Source organism: Pyrus communis, chromosome 9 (genome assembly GCF_041283825.1).
Source record: "Pyrus communis isolate YQ-2024b chromosome 9, ASM4128382v1, whole genome shotgun sequence".
NCBI classification, from domain to species: Eukaryota; Viridiplantae; Streptophyta; class Magnoliopsida; order Rosales; family Rosaceae; genus Pyrus; species Pyrus communis.
The window spans coordinates 3,404,081-3,421,940 of record NC_142573.1 but is presented as its reverse complement, the minus strand read 5'-3'; the positions used below and the strand labels follow the sequence as shown (position 1 = coordinate 3,421,940).

General features: G+C 38.5%; 3 protein-coding genes and 1 pseudogene across 6 annotated transcripts; 1 reads left to right on the top strand and 3 right to left on the bottom strand.

Moving 5' to 3' along the window:
* Window positions 1-783: 783 nt before the first annotated feature.
* Window positions 784-7,167, bottom strand: LOC137739022 (alpha-1,4 glucan phosphorylase L isozyme, chloroplastic/amyloplastic). The gene is made up of 15 exons (XM_088699807.1): window positions 6,712-7,167; window positions 5,942-6,180; window positions 5,736-5,837; window positions 5,376-5,552; window positions 4,999-5,274; window positions 4,418-4,689; window positions 4,208-4,325; window positions 3,528-4,118; window positions 3,286-3,438; window positions 3,047-3,175; window positions 2,646-2,882; window positions 2,358-2,434; window positions 1,712-1,898; window positions 1,352-1,552; window positions 784-1,176 (listed from the first exon to the last, which is right to left on the bottom strand). Exons 1-15 carry the CDS (start codon window positions 6,920-6,922, stop codon window positions 1,060-1,062), a joined length of 3,087 nt encoding a protein of 1,028 aa, XP_088555933.1. The 5' UTR covers window positions 6,923-7,167; the 3' UTR covers window positions 784-1,059.
* A 3,485-nt stretch (window positions 7,168-10,652) lies between these two features.
* On the top strand, window positions 10,653-12,487 carry LOC137740291 (BAG family molecular chaperone regulator 8, chloroplastic). The gene is made up of 2 exons (XM_068480150.2): window positions 10,653-11,320; window positions 11,425-12,487. Exons 1-2 carry the CDS (start codon window positions 10,712-10,714, stop codon window positions 12,223-12,225), a joined length of 1,410 nt encoding a protein of 469 aa, XP_068336251.2. The 5' UTR covers window positions 10,653-10,711; the 3' UTR covers window positions 12,226-12,487.
* Window positions 12,478-15,550, bottom strand: LOC137740292 (uncharacterized). 4 transcript variants are annotated; one of them, XM_088699809.1, is made up of 2 exons: window positions 15,099-15,550; window positions 12,478-13,734 (listed from the first exon to the last, which is right to left on the bottom strand). In XM_088699809.1, exon 1 carries the CDS (start codon window positions 15,404-15,406, stop codon window positions 15,116-15,118), a length of 291 nt encoding a protein of 96 aa, XP_088555935.1. In that variant the 5' UTR covers window positions 15,407-15,550; the 3' UTR covers window positions 12,478-13,734; window positions 15,099-15,115. The 4 variants fall into 4 exon arrangements, with proteins under 4 accessions (XP_088555935.1, XP_088555937.1, XP_068336252.2 ...); XM_088699811.1 differs by having other exon boundaries at window positions 13,481-13,617; XM_068480151.2 differs by lacking the exon at window positions 12,478-13,734 and adding an exon at window positions 13,860-14,069.
* Window positions 15,551-16,270: 720 nt separating this feature from the next.
* Window positions 16,271-17,852, bottom strand: LOC137739361 (cocaine synthase pseudogene; annotated as a pseudogene).
* Between the last annotated feature and the right edge of the window lie 8 nt (window positions 17,853-17,860).

Sequence of the window (17,860 nt, the reverse complement as noted above, 5' to 3'; positions counted from 1 at the left end):
TTTCAAACTCAATATCCGTTTACATCCTCAAGGCTTTAAGAACTACAATCTTTGACTTGTAAGTTTGGCTTGCAGTAAACTTTACGGGTGCGGGTTTTATAGGATATAAACATGTATTAAATACGAACATTTACAAGTGATTCAGGACGTATTCATATTGTCACGGGAGCTAAATTTTGCTTTAATTAAGGGTAGCATGTTTTGTTGCAGTGATGCACACACAAGAATTGAATATGCAAAATAATTTGTGCCATATATATGTGCAGAACAAAATTAAACATCATGTGAGGGTGGATGGGATCACTACTTGAATCGATCTATGTGCTCTTCTGGCCATGTGCTTGCAATGCCCACTAAAAAAAAGACATCTTAAGATGTGAAGAGTGTTGTTCTCTCTACCTGCCCATAATCTTAGAGAGCTGATTTTTTTTCTACTTGCAAATAACGTATTTTTACCGTAAAATTTTTTATAATCGAAAATGTTCAGTCTCTAAATTTTCATTTGAAAATCATCTCTACAATAAATCATTCGAATCGAGTATTGTTTAGTTATCTAAATGTATCAAATAAATCAACAGTATAAGTACCAAGTAGCATATTCACAATGAACAATTGATTTATTTCACACATTTAGATGACTAGCGATATCCGATGATTTTCCGTAAAGATGATCAAGATTAAGAGACTGAACGGTTTCGATCATGAAAGTTTCACACTGAAGATACGTTGTAAGTAAATGGGGTGGAATGTGATAACCCTCATTAATTTGGCTATTTGAGAACAGAAAAAAACTAAACCTTTACTGAACCAAACGATAAATATAGATGGTGCCTCACTGCCTTTGTTCGGAATATCCACCATACATACGAGATGGTGGGGCTTATTTCAAATAACCACTTTTTTCCGAGCACTTACTATACTAGTGTAGCAACCAAACGCTGCCCTTTTATTCCGAGCATTTTATTCACATAAGAAAGAGAGAGGGAGGGGAACAATAAAAGCCGGGGGGGTCATCACAACGACGTGGTAAGACCGTGTTTGGTTCCAAGAAGAAAACTTCTAAGGCAGCTCGACGGGGTTGATGTTCCATATGTCCTTAGCATATTCGTGAATGGTCCTGTCACTGCTAAACTTGTACGAGCCTGCTGTGTTCAGGATCGACATTCTTGTCCATCTCTGCTCCCAACAAACATCAGGTAAAAGCATTAGCCGCGAATCTCAAAATATTGCTTGGGAATGTAAAGTACAATGAAATTAAGCAGTGGGAATGTATGCCAGCAATGTATCAATATCGAGGAGAAATGTGTAGCATGTAGCAGCAAACAAGGGAATGCATGCATGGAGAACTCACCTTTTGGTCTCGATATGCTTCATCGACCTTCTCTTGACATTCTATGTAACTGGGGAAGTCCTTGCCCACAAGGAAATAATCTGCCTGGCCAAATCCTTCATTTCCTTCCAGGGATCCAATCAGTTCGTCATAACTGTACGACCCAAAAACACCGCTTTTGACAAATTCCTTGACTTCTTCAAAACGTGGGTCCGGAACAAACTGCATAAAGGATTCAAGAGAGGCATCAAATTTTCATTAGAGACGCATCTGATAAAGAAAGAAATATTTTCTGTGCTTTGAAGCATTTTCAATGGATCAGTCTTACGAAAAACTTGAAAGCACAGGCACAAAAGCAATAATTTGGTTATCGAGACTAACCTTTCCCTCAGCTCGTTCTTTTCTCAGCCCAGCAATCTCGTGAGCTTTAGCACCAAAGAGGAAAAAGTTGTCTTCCCCAACCTCTTCTCTTATCTCAACATTGGCACCGTCTAGAGTCCCAATGAGGATGCAGCCATTCATTGCAAACTTCATGTTGCTGGTTCCACTGGCTTCCATACCCGCGGTACTACAAATAAATAACAATTAACAAGAGGCCAATACAACATAAGGGTTGGTTTGTGAGTGTATACATTAGTATATTGTAGCGCCTTGTACGGGTTCCATAAAACATAGATCCCATGATATATTATCCAACACAAGGAAGGCTCACCTAGATTTTTAGTTTAATACACAATGCTCTGAACTGTCTAGTCTACAAGTTACAAGTTTATTGATGCACTTCAAGTGGGATACGGCAAAAACTATACCTTCCCCAGCTAATCTGCTTGAATTTGACTCTTGATTATTCTCGCAAACCAAGCCAAACCCATTTTTTTCTTACTAAAATATCAATTATTGCTAAAAACCTAAGCAGCGGAAAAAGTTTAAAACCAATTCCTGCTTATATTTCTCCATTTACCACTCACAGACAGAAAAATCATGTGGCCTGCGAAAAAGTGAATCATGACAGATAAAACTGAATTACCTGATGTGCTGTGAGAGCTCACTTGCAGGAATTAACTGTTCAGCAACACTGACATTGTAATCGGGGACGAAGACAACCTAATATAACAATCAATTTTATAAATTAGTGGGTCAGTAATGCAGATGAATTTACAGCCAATCTAAAATACACACACATAAAGATATTCCATGTGTTGGTTCTTTTACAGAGCCAACTTATATTAACTGTAAGTCAATAAAACATTGCAAAATCGCTTGTTTTATCAAGTTGTCAGTGCAAGAACCCTATTAACACCAAAGATCTCCATACCTTCAGTAGATCACCGATACTAGGATCATGATTAATGGTTGCCCCTACATCTGTGATAAATTTCACAATTCTCTTGGCTTGCACATACGTAGAAAATGCTTTCCCTCCAAACATACAAACACGTGGAACAAACTTTGATTTCCTTCCTGAAGCACTCATTTCTTTCATTTTCTTGTAGCGGTAAACAATTCCCATAATATTCATCAGTTGTCGCTTGTATTCATGAATGCGCTTCACCTGAAAGAAACATTCCAATAAGAAGACAAAACTTTGATCGAGGCATGATGAGAAACACAAGGAAATTTTGTGCAGTGAATAAACCAACTATGCACAAAGTTGGCTTTGCGGGATTCTATCTATTTAATATACAATTGAAGGAGATTTGAATGCATAGAAATTACCTGTATATCAAACATTGCATCCGGGTTGACAGAATATCCCGTTCTTTCTTTGATCAATGACACAACTTTCAACTTGTTGTTCCTTTTTGCTTCCCTCCATTGGGTTTGGAGATCCTGATTGTCAGCAAACTATCACAAAACCAAATAACTGAGATAAGTATATGGCCATAACAACGATACTCCAAAAATTATGTAAAAGTCAACATAATCTTTAAGTAATTCAGTCTTGTGAGTTTTACCTTTCGTAATTCGGCCAGTTTTTCAGTATTTAAGACCCAGTCTTCCGTGCCAATCCACTTTTTTATAATGTTACTTAAATCTGGATTACAGAAGCGGATCCATCTTCTTGGTGTCACCCCATTTGTTTTGTTTTGAAATTTATTAGGCCACAACTGCCAAAATTGCAGGTTAGAGATCAATAATAAGAGCAATTTTTCAACATTGAAAGAACCTCGTCTTTACTAAAACTGTCAAGGCTTACCTTATAAAATGAATTAAATACTTCATCTTTCACTATTTCACTGTGTATTTCAGCAACGCCATTTACTGCGTGACCACCCACAACACAGAGATTTGCCATACGTACTAACTTCGGTGGTTCCACAACAACCTTTTTCTTTTTTTCCTCTTTGCGTTTCTTCACAGGTACTTTTTCTTCATCAGCAGATTCATCTTCCTCTTCTGACTCTTCAATTTCTTCACTCAGGACAGCAGTGGAACTCCTTTCAGCATCAGCAGATTCATCTTTCTCTTCTGACTCTTCAATTTCTTCACTCAGGACAGCAGTGGAACTCTTTTCGGCATCAGCAGATTCATCTTCCTCTTCTGACTCTTCAATTTCTTCACTCAGGACAGCAGTGGAACTCTTTTCGGCATCAGCAGATTCATCTTCCTCTTCTGACTCTTCAATTTCTTCACTCGAGACAGCAGTGGAACTCTTTTTGGGTTTAACAATTAAATCCGCAAATTTGGCAGGCAAGTCAACATTTTCTAATATTCTCATCTCCTTAAGTTTCTTCTCTAATAAATCATAATCTGCTGTGCCATATTCCGAAATTATGGTCTGAATGAGCTGCAGAATATGCAAATGCAAGGAATCAGTAAATTTTATAAACTCCAAAGGTATGAACCGTTTAACTTTTGTACATAATCCAGCATTACCTCCTCATCTATCATCTGTATGATCTGAACATGTCGAGGAAGCAGCTTCTCCATAAGTTCCAGACTCCATTTCTCCAAGGCCTCAGGTAGAACAGTATGGTTTGTATATGCAACCGTCCTAGAACACATGTGACAGGATGTAAGGGAAAAGAAGTTGCTACGGTTAAGAATGAACTAACAAGTATTCCCACGAATCACAAAAGGTGTTACCTTTGAGTAATACTCCAGGCCTCCTTCCAGTCCAAACCCTTCAAATCAATCAAAATTCTCATCAGTTCAGGAATGCAGAGAGTTGGATGAGTATCATTCATCTGCACTGCCACCTTCTCGGGGAACTCTTCCCATTTGACATTTGCTCCAGATCTTCTCTCAAAACGCGCAACAATATCTTGGAGAGAAGCAGAACATAAAGTATATTGTTGCTTCAAACGAAGTGTCTTGCCCTCCATTGATTCATCCCCAGGATAAAGTACGTAGCAAATCTGTTAATCATTAAACAAACAGCTATTTTACCTATTGAACCATATGTGGTTAAAATAGCAACATAACAAAAGAAACCCGAAAGCAGACGATAACTGGTCACTAAGAATATGCCTGATAAGTAGAGATTTCCGCTGGAACACATATATATTAAATATAAGTTCTTTAAAAGAATGCAGCAAGTGCCCCCTTCACACCAAATAACTAATAAAAGAAAAATAAGACATCAGAAAACCCGAAGTCTGTATTTTCTGATCAAATTGGAAATTGGAAAAGAAAGAAAACAGAAAGGAAAGGAGACAATAAGCAACCTTTTCAGCATTTGCTAAAGCTTCAGATGCTTTCGTGTGATCTCCAGAATTAAAAGCATATAAATCAAAGTTCTGTGATGAAGCTTTCGTTGACCAAAGCCGCAAGTTGATTGTGGTTTTAGTTTTGTATCCTGGTATTGGAACATCATAAGCAACAGCATCTATGTCTTCTCCTCCAATCCAATGTTGTTTTCCATCCGAACCAGTAACAATCTTGCCATAAAATTTGACGGGATAGGAGACGTCATTTCTCACAATCTCCCAGGGATTTCCCATCTGCAAGATTCAACAAATAATAAGGCATAAAGATTTCACCAAAAACCTTTAAAGACAATGAAGTAGTTGAAACGAAAGATGAACACATAAAGCATGCATACCTCAAGCCAATCCTCAGCAACTTCTTCTTGACCATCTTTAGTAATCAGCTGCTTAAATAAGCCATACTTGTACCGAAGCCCATAACCCCATGCTGGATAATTTAACGTTGCCAAAGAGTCCAAGAAGCAAGAGGCAAGCCGACCAAGACCTCCGTTTCCAAGTGCAGCATCCGGCTCCTGTAATCAAATCATCTATATAAGCTAGTTGTACAAACACACGGACACAAAACATGCCGAAAAAGACAAACACACACACTTTAAGCAAAATTTATAGAAGTGACCGGTTGCTTATAATGCAATATTAAAATTATGAATGATCATAACTAAATTTTGATGAAAAGGTAAAGACTGGACCCTCACCTGGTTAGCAACATTTTCTAATTTGTGTCCAAGCTTGCTTAAAGCTTCCGCATATGCACCATCAAGCTCTAAATTACCAATGGCATTTAACAGCGCTCTACCCTACAAAAACAGAACACTATGAAATGAAGCATATTGCAAGCTATAAGTAACAGAAGTGTACATCCACACTTGTGGGGAACGAATTCAGGGAGTTCATAACGAACCTGTAGAAATTCCATTGACAAATAGTATGCCTGCTTTGCGTTCAATTTTTCATAATGATTATTTGTTGCATTCCAGTTAACAATGAGCGCATCACGAACACTTTGTGCAGTTGCAAAGAAGGCCTTTGGAAGCTCAAATTTCTCCGGAGAAAACAACGGGGTGAATTCTGCGTGGTATTTGATGCTCGAAGCGATGGAGGCAGCATCAGGTGTGAATGAGCTGAATTCGCTTGCAGCATCTAAGTAAAAAAATGCAAAGTGCTAAATTGAGTACAACACAATATCTGGAGTCATTACATTAGAACATACGAAAAAAGGCACAATCTCTCATATATATATCAAAATTGAGAATTTGATAAGGATGATCCGAAACCCTTCCAACAACCTACCACAAATTTACCATGTCAGCATAAAAAAAGAGGATCCGAACCTATCAGCTAATTCGTACCATCTATCGATTCAAGATAGCAAAAATCCAGCTTAACCAGATGATTTCAAGCTCTTAGCCATCTAATCAACAAACCCCACTTCCAGAAACTCCTCAAAAGTTGGGTTTGATTGGAAAAACGGATAGCAAATTATGACCATCAGACTAACAAAGAATCGATTTTTAATACATTTTTCAAGTAAATTAATCACAACCAGATGGTGGTTCCCAATCCTTTTCTGAAACTAACGAGGCAAAATGCGAGTGATGAACAATCAAAGCATGGTTTTTTTTTTTAATATATATATATATATCTAAGAACAGAGAATATAAGGAGGAGGACCTTGTTCGATGATCGGATTCTTGATCTCGTGAGGCTTGTCCAGAACGCTCTTCACCGAGAACGAAAACGACCGAGTCCGATTCAATGTCCTTGTGAACAAAAGCTTGGATTTGTTCTTCCTGGAACCGAAATCGATCAGTTTGGATTGCGATTTGCAATGCCACGCTGTCTCTGCTCCGCTGCGAGTTGCAGAGAATTGGGAAGCTGCCATTACTGTAATATGCTCTCACTCTCTCTCTCTCTCTCTCTCTCTCTCTCTCTCTCAGAACAAGAAGAAGACAGTCAGTCTCTGAGTTTCTCTGAGTCACTGAGACTCGTTCGTTTGTTTGCCAATGCGATGTGGATACTACTGAGCTTAGGAGTATCTTCCTTCTTATCTCCTTTCACGAGACTTCACTCTCTCTCTCTCATAAAAGTCCATTTCCAAATTATCAGGGGCCCCACTCTGTTTCTGTTAATAAAATGTACTTTCCACTTCTTGATTTATATAATAATCGATATTTGGTACATGTGGTTTCATCTTATGTGAAATGTTTCTCTTTGGAAGAATTTATACGTGACAATACATTATTATACTAAAATTTATGTGATCATATTTCGTGTAAATTTTACTTCTTAGCTAAGTTATGATGTCCACTTTTTCATTCAAATAATGAAATATTTACACATATGATCTTATCGTACAATATCTGGATCTAATAATGCACGACCATAGGAAAAAATATATACCATATGTGATTAATTTCAACAATTAAGTATAGTCATAAAGGTAAGTTTCTTTCCTCTATCCAAATTTGAATCTTCTTATTAAAAATTAATTTAAAGTAATTTACATGAAATGATAATGCATATAGTTAGATATTTGAAAAAAAAAAATTTCAAATGACTTATATTATGACAATGTACCAAACCGTATTGTCGCATAAGAAAATAAAAAAAACTAATGAAAATAGTTTGAAAACTTTGAGTTTTAACGATTAAGACAAAATAAAAGGTAAAGTGAATAGTACCCCTAAAGTGAATAGTATCATAATTGATTTTTTAGTGTAAAAATGTGGTTTTCATTAAACTGAACAGTACCGGAAGTTTTTCGTTAAAATTCGCTGAAAAAAGTTATGTGAAAGGGAACAAAAAAAAGTTTAGATTTGAGTAATACTCTACGTTAAACACCAATTTTGATTTGCTTGCCACATCCACACAGCATGTCTTTAAGATTTCGATGAGTCAACTCTTTGACTGATTGGGATCCAGCTGAGTGCAATACTTGCTCGGTTTCTGTAGTCGCGCTTGCACTTGATCTCTACCGTTTATTTTGTATTTATTTTTCATAAATAAAATAGTAAATATGAAGAATTATTTTGGAGCTATTTTTCAGGATAAATTATTATTTTAAATAAATTGACAGTTTTAATATTCTGTTAGGTGATGATTGCGTGGGTTAATAGCTCTGGTTCGTTATATTAGCACCGTCCACTTGTAAGCATGTCATTGGATTAACTAATTTGCACTTTCCACTTCTTGATTCATATAATAATTGAGATTTGGTAGATCTAGTTTTATCTGATGTGAAATGTTTCTTTTTCAAAAACCTTATACATGATAATACATTATTAGATTAAAATATATGTGATCATATTTTGAGTAAATTTTACTTCTTAGCTAAGTTAAGATGTCCACTCTTTCATGCAAACAATGAAGTGTTTACGCATGCGATCTTATTATACAATATTTGAATCTAGTAATACATGATCATGTGAATCATATATGGTTAATTTCAACAATTAAGTGTAGTCATAAGACCAACTCCAATAGTAGGCTAAAAGCCAAATTACCTCTCAAAATTTTCCCCCAAACCCACTCCAACCCAAGGGGAAAATTTGGGCTAAATGCTAAATGCTAAACCAAAGCCAAATTCCCCCCAAAATTTAGCCCAGAAATCGGAGTGGACTTCACCCAATATTTATCGAAATTTAAATTTTTTTAGATTAAAATGTTCATAAAATTAATTTACGATAGTCTACATATTTATTTAAAAAAAATTAATTTAACAAAAAAATAGCCGAAGTTCATTCTTTAATGATCCCGGGCTAAAATTTTAGGCTAGAACGGTTGGAGTAGAAAAGCTGTTTCTGGGCTAAAAGCTAAATTTTCCGGGCTAAAATATTTGGCTTTTAGCCTAACCATTGGAGATGGTTTAAGGGTAAGTTTATTTCCTTTCATCCGAATTTGAATCTTCTTATTAATTTAAAGTAATTTAGAAATGTTGATTGTGAAAAGAAGCGATTTAGTGTGTCGGCAACACGATTCGATATACGAAGTGAAAATGCAAGTAATTGGATATTTTAAAAAAAAAATCAATGATTTATATCATGACACTTGGTATACAAGACGGTGTTACTGACACAATTATAAAAAATAAAAATAAAACTAATGAAAATAGCTTGAAAACTATGAGTTTTAATGATAAGGATAAAATAAAATATAAAGTGAATAGTATCATGATTGACTTTTTAGTGTAAAAATATGATTTTTCGTTAAAATAAACAGTACCAAGAATTTTTTGTTAAAGTACCATAAAAAAAATCTGTGAAAAGCAACCAAAAAAGTTGAGATTTGAGTAATACTCTACTTTAAACGGCAATTTTGATTTGCTTACCACATCCGCACGGCATGCCTTTATTTGTTGATTACGATGAGTCAACTCTTTGACTGTTTGGGATCCAGCTGAGTGCAATATTTTGCATGGTTTCTGTAGTCGCGCTTGCACTGGATCCCTACCATTTTCTTTTGTATTTATTTTTCATAAATAAAATAGTACATACGAAGAATTATTTTGGAGCTATTTTTCAGGATAAATTCTTATTTTAAATCAATTGACAGTTATAATATTTTATTGGGAGTATGATTGCGCGGGTTAATAGCTCGGGCTCGTTTTGTTTGCACCGCATACTTGTAAGCATATCATTGGATGAACTGAAGAGGCGTTAGGAGGTGCCCGAGTCATGAGCGATGACAACCGTTGGTTCAGATTTTTTGTCATGAGCGATGACAACCGTTGGTTCAGATTTTTTGTCATGAGCGATGACAACCGTTGGTTCATTGGTTCAGTTTTTGAAGAAAGCTGGTAACCAAAACTGCTGACTATATAATTTTGGGTCCCTGTAATCTTTTTATAATCAGCGTGATATCTTTTTATTAGACTTATAGACTTTACATATGTGCCATTTCAACACATTAACATAATAACTAACGAAATCGTAAATGAATGATTAAATTGATTTACGACAATCTTCAGAGACGATCTTGATTGATTTTGAAATTAAGAAATTAAATGAGAAGTTAGATCCATTTCGATGACCATTTGTAATAAAATCACAATTCTGAATTGTGAAATGAATTTTGTATTTCTGAGTGTTTTATTACGGTCTGGTGATATTCCTCTTTTTTACTGATTTTAGATTAGAATTTCAAAATCACGAGTTCGATACTAATTTATTCCTACTGTGCATCGTTGTATCAAAACAAAAAAAAAATAAAAATAAAGGAAAACTAATGAAAAATGCTTGAAAACTTTCAGTTTTAATGATAAGGACAAAATAAAGGGTAAATTGAATAGTATTAGGATTGACTTTTTAGTATAAAAATGTGATTTTTCGTTAAAGTAAACAGTACCGTGGACTTTTCGTTAAAACTTCCAAAAAAATCTCAAACCAAATTCAATTTGGAATTTTTGGACCTTTGATTGACCCAATGCACTTACTTGGGTCCCAACCATACCAATTCATGGGGCCCAAATATAAGGGACATGTAGGGCCATTTAACCATATGGACTCCAAAACCATTGACCATACAAAGACCAACAAAAGAAAACATCAGCCTGGGCCCATGCCACGTCATACTCACATCACTTTCTGATCAAAAGGTGTAATAATGTCACATGCTAAACAATAGGTAAATGTGTAGCTAAACTTATAACGTCAGCCCTTTTAGGCTCCCACGAATGGCCTCCCACCACCACCTCCACCACGCTCACCACCACCAACCTCAACCCCCCACCGCCGCCATTTGCTGCACCAGCTCCTATAACACCTGCTGCTGCACCCAAACCTACAACCCCTACCCGCCACCGCCACCAGCCACAGACCCACTTCTCCAAGCCCTCGCTTCTCAGCTCCTCCAATCCACCCCACCAGATCCCTACTCTCCCCACCACAATCTCCGCCCCAAAAACCCTCACCACACCCACAATGCCCACCACCCAAAACACCGTTCCCGCCAACAACCACCACAAGACCAACTTATCTCCTCCCTCCTTTCCCGCATTGAAGCCCTCGAATCCTCCCTCCACCACTACTCCTCCTCTGCCTCGCACTGCTCTCACTCTTCGTACTCCCGCTCTCTCAGAGACTCCGCCGCCCGAGTGATTCAAACCCACTTCCGTGCGTTCCTCATTCGCAGATCCCGAACCCTCAGGCAGCTCAAAGACCTCGCATTTATCAAGTCTGCTTTCACCTCTCTCAAATCCTCGATTTCCAGTGAAACCCACTTGGATTTTCACGCCATTTCTCAGAAATCCATCAATTTACTTCTCAAGCTCGACACGATTCAGGTAAATAATTTCATGGGTAATTGCAATTTTACTAATTTTTTATAAAGTTACTGCCTTTTTTGGTTGTTTTCTTTGAGGTTTTTGGTTGTGCATTTTGTTTCCAGGGCGGCGATCCGATTGTTAGGGATGGGAAGACGTCGATCAGCAGAGATTTGGTGAGGTTTTTGGAGTTCATTGATGGGGTTGTTATGAAAAGGCATGGGCTTTCACTGAAAGCAGTGAAGAATGTGAAAGGGGTGAAGAATGTGAGGTTTGGTCAAAATGTTAACAAACCACGGGTTTTACCCGCCAAGTGCGGTCGCGATATGGGATGGGATCAGAGGGAGAAGATTGAGAACTTGAGGGATAGGATCGAGAAGATTCGCGGGTTTGCTAGAATTGCTGAGAATGATGAGGAAGATGCGGAGCTTGAAGGATTTCAGCATGACAGTGACGAAGATGAAGAAAACCTTAGACTTCGATTTAAAAATGGGGTGTTGGTGAAAAGGCATGGGCTTCAACCTAAGGTCAAGAAAAATGTGAGCTTTGCAGAGAATGGGAATGTGTATCGGGTCTTTAGCAACTCCGATGAACCAGTCTCGGGTTGGGATGGGAGTGATTCTAGTGATGATCATGGAGAGCTTGTTGAGAACCGTTGCAGTGAGGTTGAAGAAGTTAAGGGCATTGCTCAGGAGACTGAGGAGGACGACGAGGAGGCGCACACCGAGAATGGCGAATCACCACAGGCCAGTAGTGATGGAGAAAGAAACCCCGGAGCTAGAATGACTCCGAGAAGAGAAGATATGTATGAAACCAGAGGCCGTGATCAAGGTCAGAATGAGTATTTGCTATTCTCAGCTCCTTTGCCGGTGAAGATGGAGTCGAAAGCTGATACCATAAAGAGAAATAAGGCTGTGAAACTTTGAAATGAAGGGATGTAACCTGAGTTTTTGTTTTGGGGTCTTACAATTTTTGTGTGGCTCTCCGGGTGGACATTAGGTCTTCGCCATTGTATGGTCCACAAATGTCTTCTAATAATTAGGTTTTGATCGATTAGTGAACACCATGTCCGATGGGTGTTCGATCCATCCTTGCTGCTGCTGAGAGAGGGAGGCTGAAAACCATTCTGTAAGATGTAACCTTCCACCTGAAGTATTCTATGAATTTTGGAAGATGAATTTAACCAAATTTCTTTCAACTTTTTACCATCGTCTGCTTGTTCTTACATTTGCAATGTTTACCTATGAGGTGTATGGCCTGGTAACATTTATTTTCGTACGTAAACTTTCTCACAACAGATGCAAAGACTAACGTAATGCAACGTTCATGTTAGAGAAAATGAACGAGAAAATTAATGCAGATTACCGAGACTTATTTCGCATGCTAAGAAGGAATACAGAGAGCCAAGTTCTTCAAAATCTGCAACTGCGGTATTTTATACTGGTTCACTTGATAAGTAGTATCGAAGGCCAGAACATCGGAGAAACAGTTGCAAGCGATTCTTGATCTTGTGTCAACCAAAAAGCCGCTACTCAGCATCTCTTCTTCGTCAAGCTGTGTCGTATAATAAAATGCAGGACCACTGGCTTGCATGTCTTTGGAAAAAAAACAAGCAAACTTTGGGCATCAATGCCGAATGTGCTCAACCAGCCTCTTCCAAAATAATTGACATCACTCCGCACAGCAAATTCCGCCTGTCCGAAACTGCTACGATCAGCCCAGACATCTGCGGAAGCATCCAAGGACAATCCAGGAGAACTGAAAGAGTTGCTACAACTTTTGTCAGGATCAAAATCCTGCTTATTCGACCTAAGAAAATGCCGCATAGCTAGAGTCACCAGCGCATGATTCTGGTTCTTCTCTAGTTTCGCCACATACCCTCTCCCATTGTCGCACTTCCTCGGTCATCAGTGCCTTGCAACCTTCGTAGTGATTGCCCTAGCACACTCCTCTTTGCATCATCTCCCGAATCTCTCTTTGTATCTCTCCCGGTGAAACCCTTCTTTTGAACAACAAAACTCTCTAGATATAACCGAATTATCCTTCGTCCAATGCCCTAGCATCGTCTTCGGAAGTAAAATCCATACCCAATGACCAATGTCGGCTCTACAATCCCACCTCGTACTAACTGTGACGAGTCAATCTCCACCCTCTTTGCCATCATCAAACACCACCAAAGCTTCGACATCCTCTATGACGCAATGTCCTAGCCTTCGCCTTCCAATCCCAAAAACGAGTCCACTACCTTAGCTACGCATTCACCGGAAGGCTCTGCCTCCATAACGATATACCGTTCAATTCCAATCCCCTCCTGCATCCTAAATTAGAGGACACCCTTCATTTCCTAAAGCAAAAATCTTACAAATTGAATATTTTGAATTTGGAGCAAGTTTCACCACATGAGTAGATGATTTTTCGAGTTTTCTTCTCGTTTGCTACAAGTGACAAGAACCAAGAATAAGATAGATAGGCCACAACAATCACATCTCCAATGATTTACAGTTTTGCATAATCGTTGATGTTTTATGAAAATTGAACTTCAAATCCGTACCTGAAGAAAGGTTATAAAATTATTCTTTATTGCAAAAAAAAATGCAAACAGATATTGGTCAAGGGTGCTCAAAATTAATAACTAATTACACCTTTAAACCCAAAAACTCAAACTTAAAGGCTTAAAATAGAAAGCGTAAGCCCCCAGGAGTCCAATGAGCTACAGCATATCCAAAGTTCCCTGAAATAACTCGTCAACAGAAGTGAAAATCTCGCAAACCTGCACAAATCAAAGAATTGTGACAACAATATGTCACGACCGCTACAAACATCGAAAGTACAACAATTACGCTATATAGAGAGATCCACAAGACATAAGTAGCCACCCATCAGGAGGTCACATGGGGAACAAGTCTCAAATTGGGTTGGTCATGTGCAAAGAACAACAGTGGTCAGTATCGAGAACAGTTGGCTCAACCATGACTAAAGGTAAACAAAGCAATGCATAATCTCGATTATCAGACTGTTGTTATAAGTCATGACTCATGACCAATAAATAGAACTCATCTTTGCAAAATCAAATGCTTGTTGTACGGTTTAGACAAATCACGCAGCGGAATTTTCTCTGATATCCAAGTATCATGTTTTATGGTTAGAAGTTAGAAGTTAGAGCCTGTCTTTCCGGCTGGCATGGATTTTTATTGGAGAAGGTGTACTGAACATCCTCGAACTTATTTCAATATAACTTGTCTTTGCAAAACCGACTTTAAGGATACTTTTTGAGGTTAAATGTACCGAACCTCTTTGAACTCGTTTTTGCAAAACTGACCATCAAGCAATAATTTTGCCAAAGAGCATTCGGAAGGACAGGACATCTTTCTATACATTGACAAATCAAACATTGAGGAGCCAAATTTGTGATTTGATATTGTTAATTAACAATTTATGATTTGTGCATTAAGTTTGACACATAATCTTTCCACAAAACACCCAGTGACTCAGATCATGCAGGCTAAGTTGGAATTAAGAAATAAAGGAGTTTTAGGATTCCCAGCATTTCCTACGGCAATTGAGACCAAAAGTTTCAATTTTTACTTCCTTGCCCAAATTATGCACACAAACCCCATTAATCAGACATAACCAAAAACCCTAATAAAACCCAGATTAACAAAAACCCAACAAATTGAAGAAATGGCGCAAGCAAATTCGAATTAGATTAGAATATTGCTCCAATAAAAATTAAAAAAAAAAAACCCAACAATATTAAGGAAAAATAATCATATTTAGTGTACAAGACAGGGAATTTTACCTGGAAACGAATCAATTTCAGTACTTGATTGGGTTCTGAACCTCCATGACGCTCTTGAGCTTCGGAGCGTAGAGAGAGTAAACGAGAGCCTGCCGATTGGCGACCTCCAGCTGAGCCTTCCCGTCTGAGAAGGCGGAGGAGATGGCAGACGGGTCCGAAAGGTTCCGATTCTGATGAAAACCGTCGACGGCTCGGCGTTTCGTGTACTCCCTGATGTTGTAGTCGGAGAACTTACGAGCCACTCGAAGGAAAGAGCGGAACATCGTGAGCACCTCAGCCCGAGAAGAAGCTCCGGCAGCCACAACCATGGTGGTGGTTATCGCGCCTCCTCTGAGCTTTCCCGAGAGCAGAATAATGTTCGAGAGAGATTGAGAGAGAGTGAGGGAGAGAAACGCTCCGAACCCGTTCTGAACTCTGAAACGAGAGTATGCGGCTTTCGTTTATTGGCTTCCCCCAGCATTTGTGGAACAGAACGCAGCGTTTCACGTTTAAGACCGACCAGCTCCAATGTTAAGACCCAAAATCAAATATTTGAGGGTTTTATTTATTTATTTATTTATTTAACGATATATTTTGTTAGAAAAAAATAAACAAAAGCAGGCTTTTGGAAGTGACAGTCAGCTGCGCCCCAAGTGGCAGGGGATCCATCCCAAATTGTGAACGGTTCGATTTCTAGATCGTTAATCAACAGTCCAGATTAACATTCAATTTTTTTTGCTAATTTTTTGATTTTGATCTAACGGTCTATATTTGGCAGATTAAAACCTGATTACATTTTTTTTTTGTCAATTTTTTGGTCTTGATATAACGGTCCATATTTGCTTTTTTCGAATTCCTCTTTATTATTTATTTCTTTTCCAACCTTGGTATCAAGTGATATAAAAAGAGGGTCTTTCACAGATCCTAAATCATACCAATCAAATTTCAAAACCTAATCCCCAAATCAAAACCCTTGACGAAGCAAGGTGAAATTCATTACCTTCTGTGCACTACAACAGTCCGAGGTGGTGGAGAGACAAAGAACATGCACAAGTAAATGGTGGATTGTCATGGTACGGATTACGCCTTCCTCTTCATCCTATTGAGTCTCGAATTCAAACCATCATTCTTCCCCTTTTCTTAGTATAGTATAGAGTAACAATATCATTTGTAACAATGAACACGCACAAGTACTTTGAAAAAACAATATATTTATCCATCGAATAAGAAGATAGGTGCACAAAAAAAATTAATTTGATCAATAAAAGGAGGGAACTATTCCGATATTAACAAATAATTTCAGGCATTCAAAGAATGATAGAATGATGATAAAGTGAAATATAAGTGTCGAGAAACCTCAGGACCGGCCCGGAATGGCAAATGATGCTGGGGTTGACGGAAGCAAATTCAAGAAGCTCCTGATCAGACTCAAATATGGCCATTTCTTGTTCATCAAGGGTCACCCAAGCTTCGATACCATCTTGCTGTTTTGTGTCCAGCAACTGAATTACGTTCTTTTGGACGATATGGTTGGTGACCCACGCAGGTTTTCCCCATCCAAAATCCATTTCATATACAGGAAGCTTGCACAAGCTTGTGGTCCTGTAAAAGTTTACGCCTTCGTTCCTCTTAAAAGGATCAGCCTGCTTTCTCATAAACTCAGACACCACCAAGAATCCTTCCTCACATTTAAATATCTTCTAGAAATCTGTCGCTGCTTGCCTCATATTGCTCACTAACTCGTGTAACTCGGTCTCATTTGCTCTGAATACCACTTGTAGTGGCCAAAACCAGTTCCCCATGACATTTTCTGATATCTCGGGGACCATTCTTTTGCGGAAGCTTATCATCTGGGACAGCACCGTTGCCCTCGTCGAACTCTCAGGCTGGCATTGACGGGAAGCAGCAACAGAACATTTCAATATGACAGCCAGAACTAGGTTTACATGTGATGGGATGAAGGTTTGGACTGCACTCCCAATTTTGGCCTTCAGACCGGCTATCTTTGAAACATCGAACACAAACCTTCTTGTAACTAAATTTTGACTTTGGATTTTCGATGTGGCGTTGATGGACAGCAAGGGTAAATCTCTGCTAGGAGGCAACAAAGACCCTCCAGTAAACTCCGGTTGCACCAATTTCACTCCGAGGATTCCATCGTTGCGGTTTATTGCTGCCCATGTTCGCGCGAATGTGAGGAGTGATGCTGCATCTGCAATCTTGTGTGAAGGGGATATAGCAACAACGATTCCTCCACAGTTGAAAAAGCTAATCTGAACAAACAAAAGTACATGTCCCAAACCTACTTGGGCGGTTTCGGGATCATTATCGGCAATAAAGTGGTTGATCAAATCGGGATTGGGTTGTTTGAGAAAGTCCGAAAGCTGGCAGTTAACTTAGGCCTCCAGAAAATGAGCCCCTTCATCGTTGCACTCAACCAACGCCGAGCTTTTGAGCCGGCCAGCCAGTGGATAGAAGTGAACTAAAGCATTTGATAGAGACTCTTGCAAGCGCTGAGATGTTCTGGTCTCTGAAGTTTCGGAAGCAAAACCGGAATCGTTATGGTTTTCGTAGAACCATAGGATGGTTGGATATAGAGTCGAAGGAAAAAAATTGGTCGTAAAGAGAGAGGTTAAGAATTCTGTTGAGATGAGGAGTGGGAGATGATGGTTTGATGATCTTTCTTGAGGTGATTTCCACCAGTGAATTGATATCAGCATTACAAATTCCGAATGTCATGGTACTCTAGATTGGGAAGGTAGAAAATTCATTAGGATGAAGCA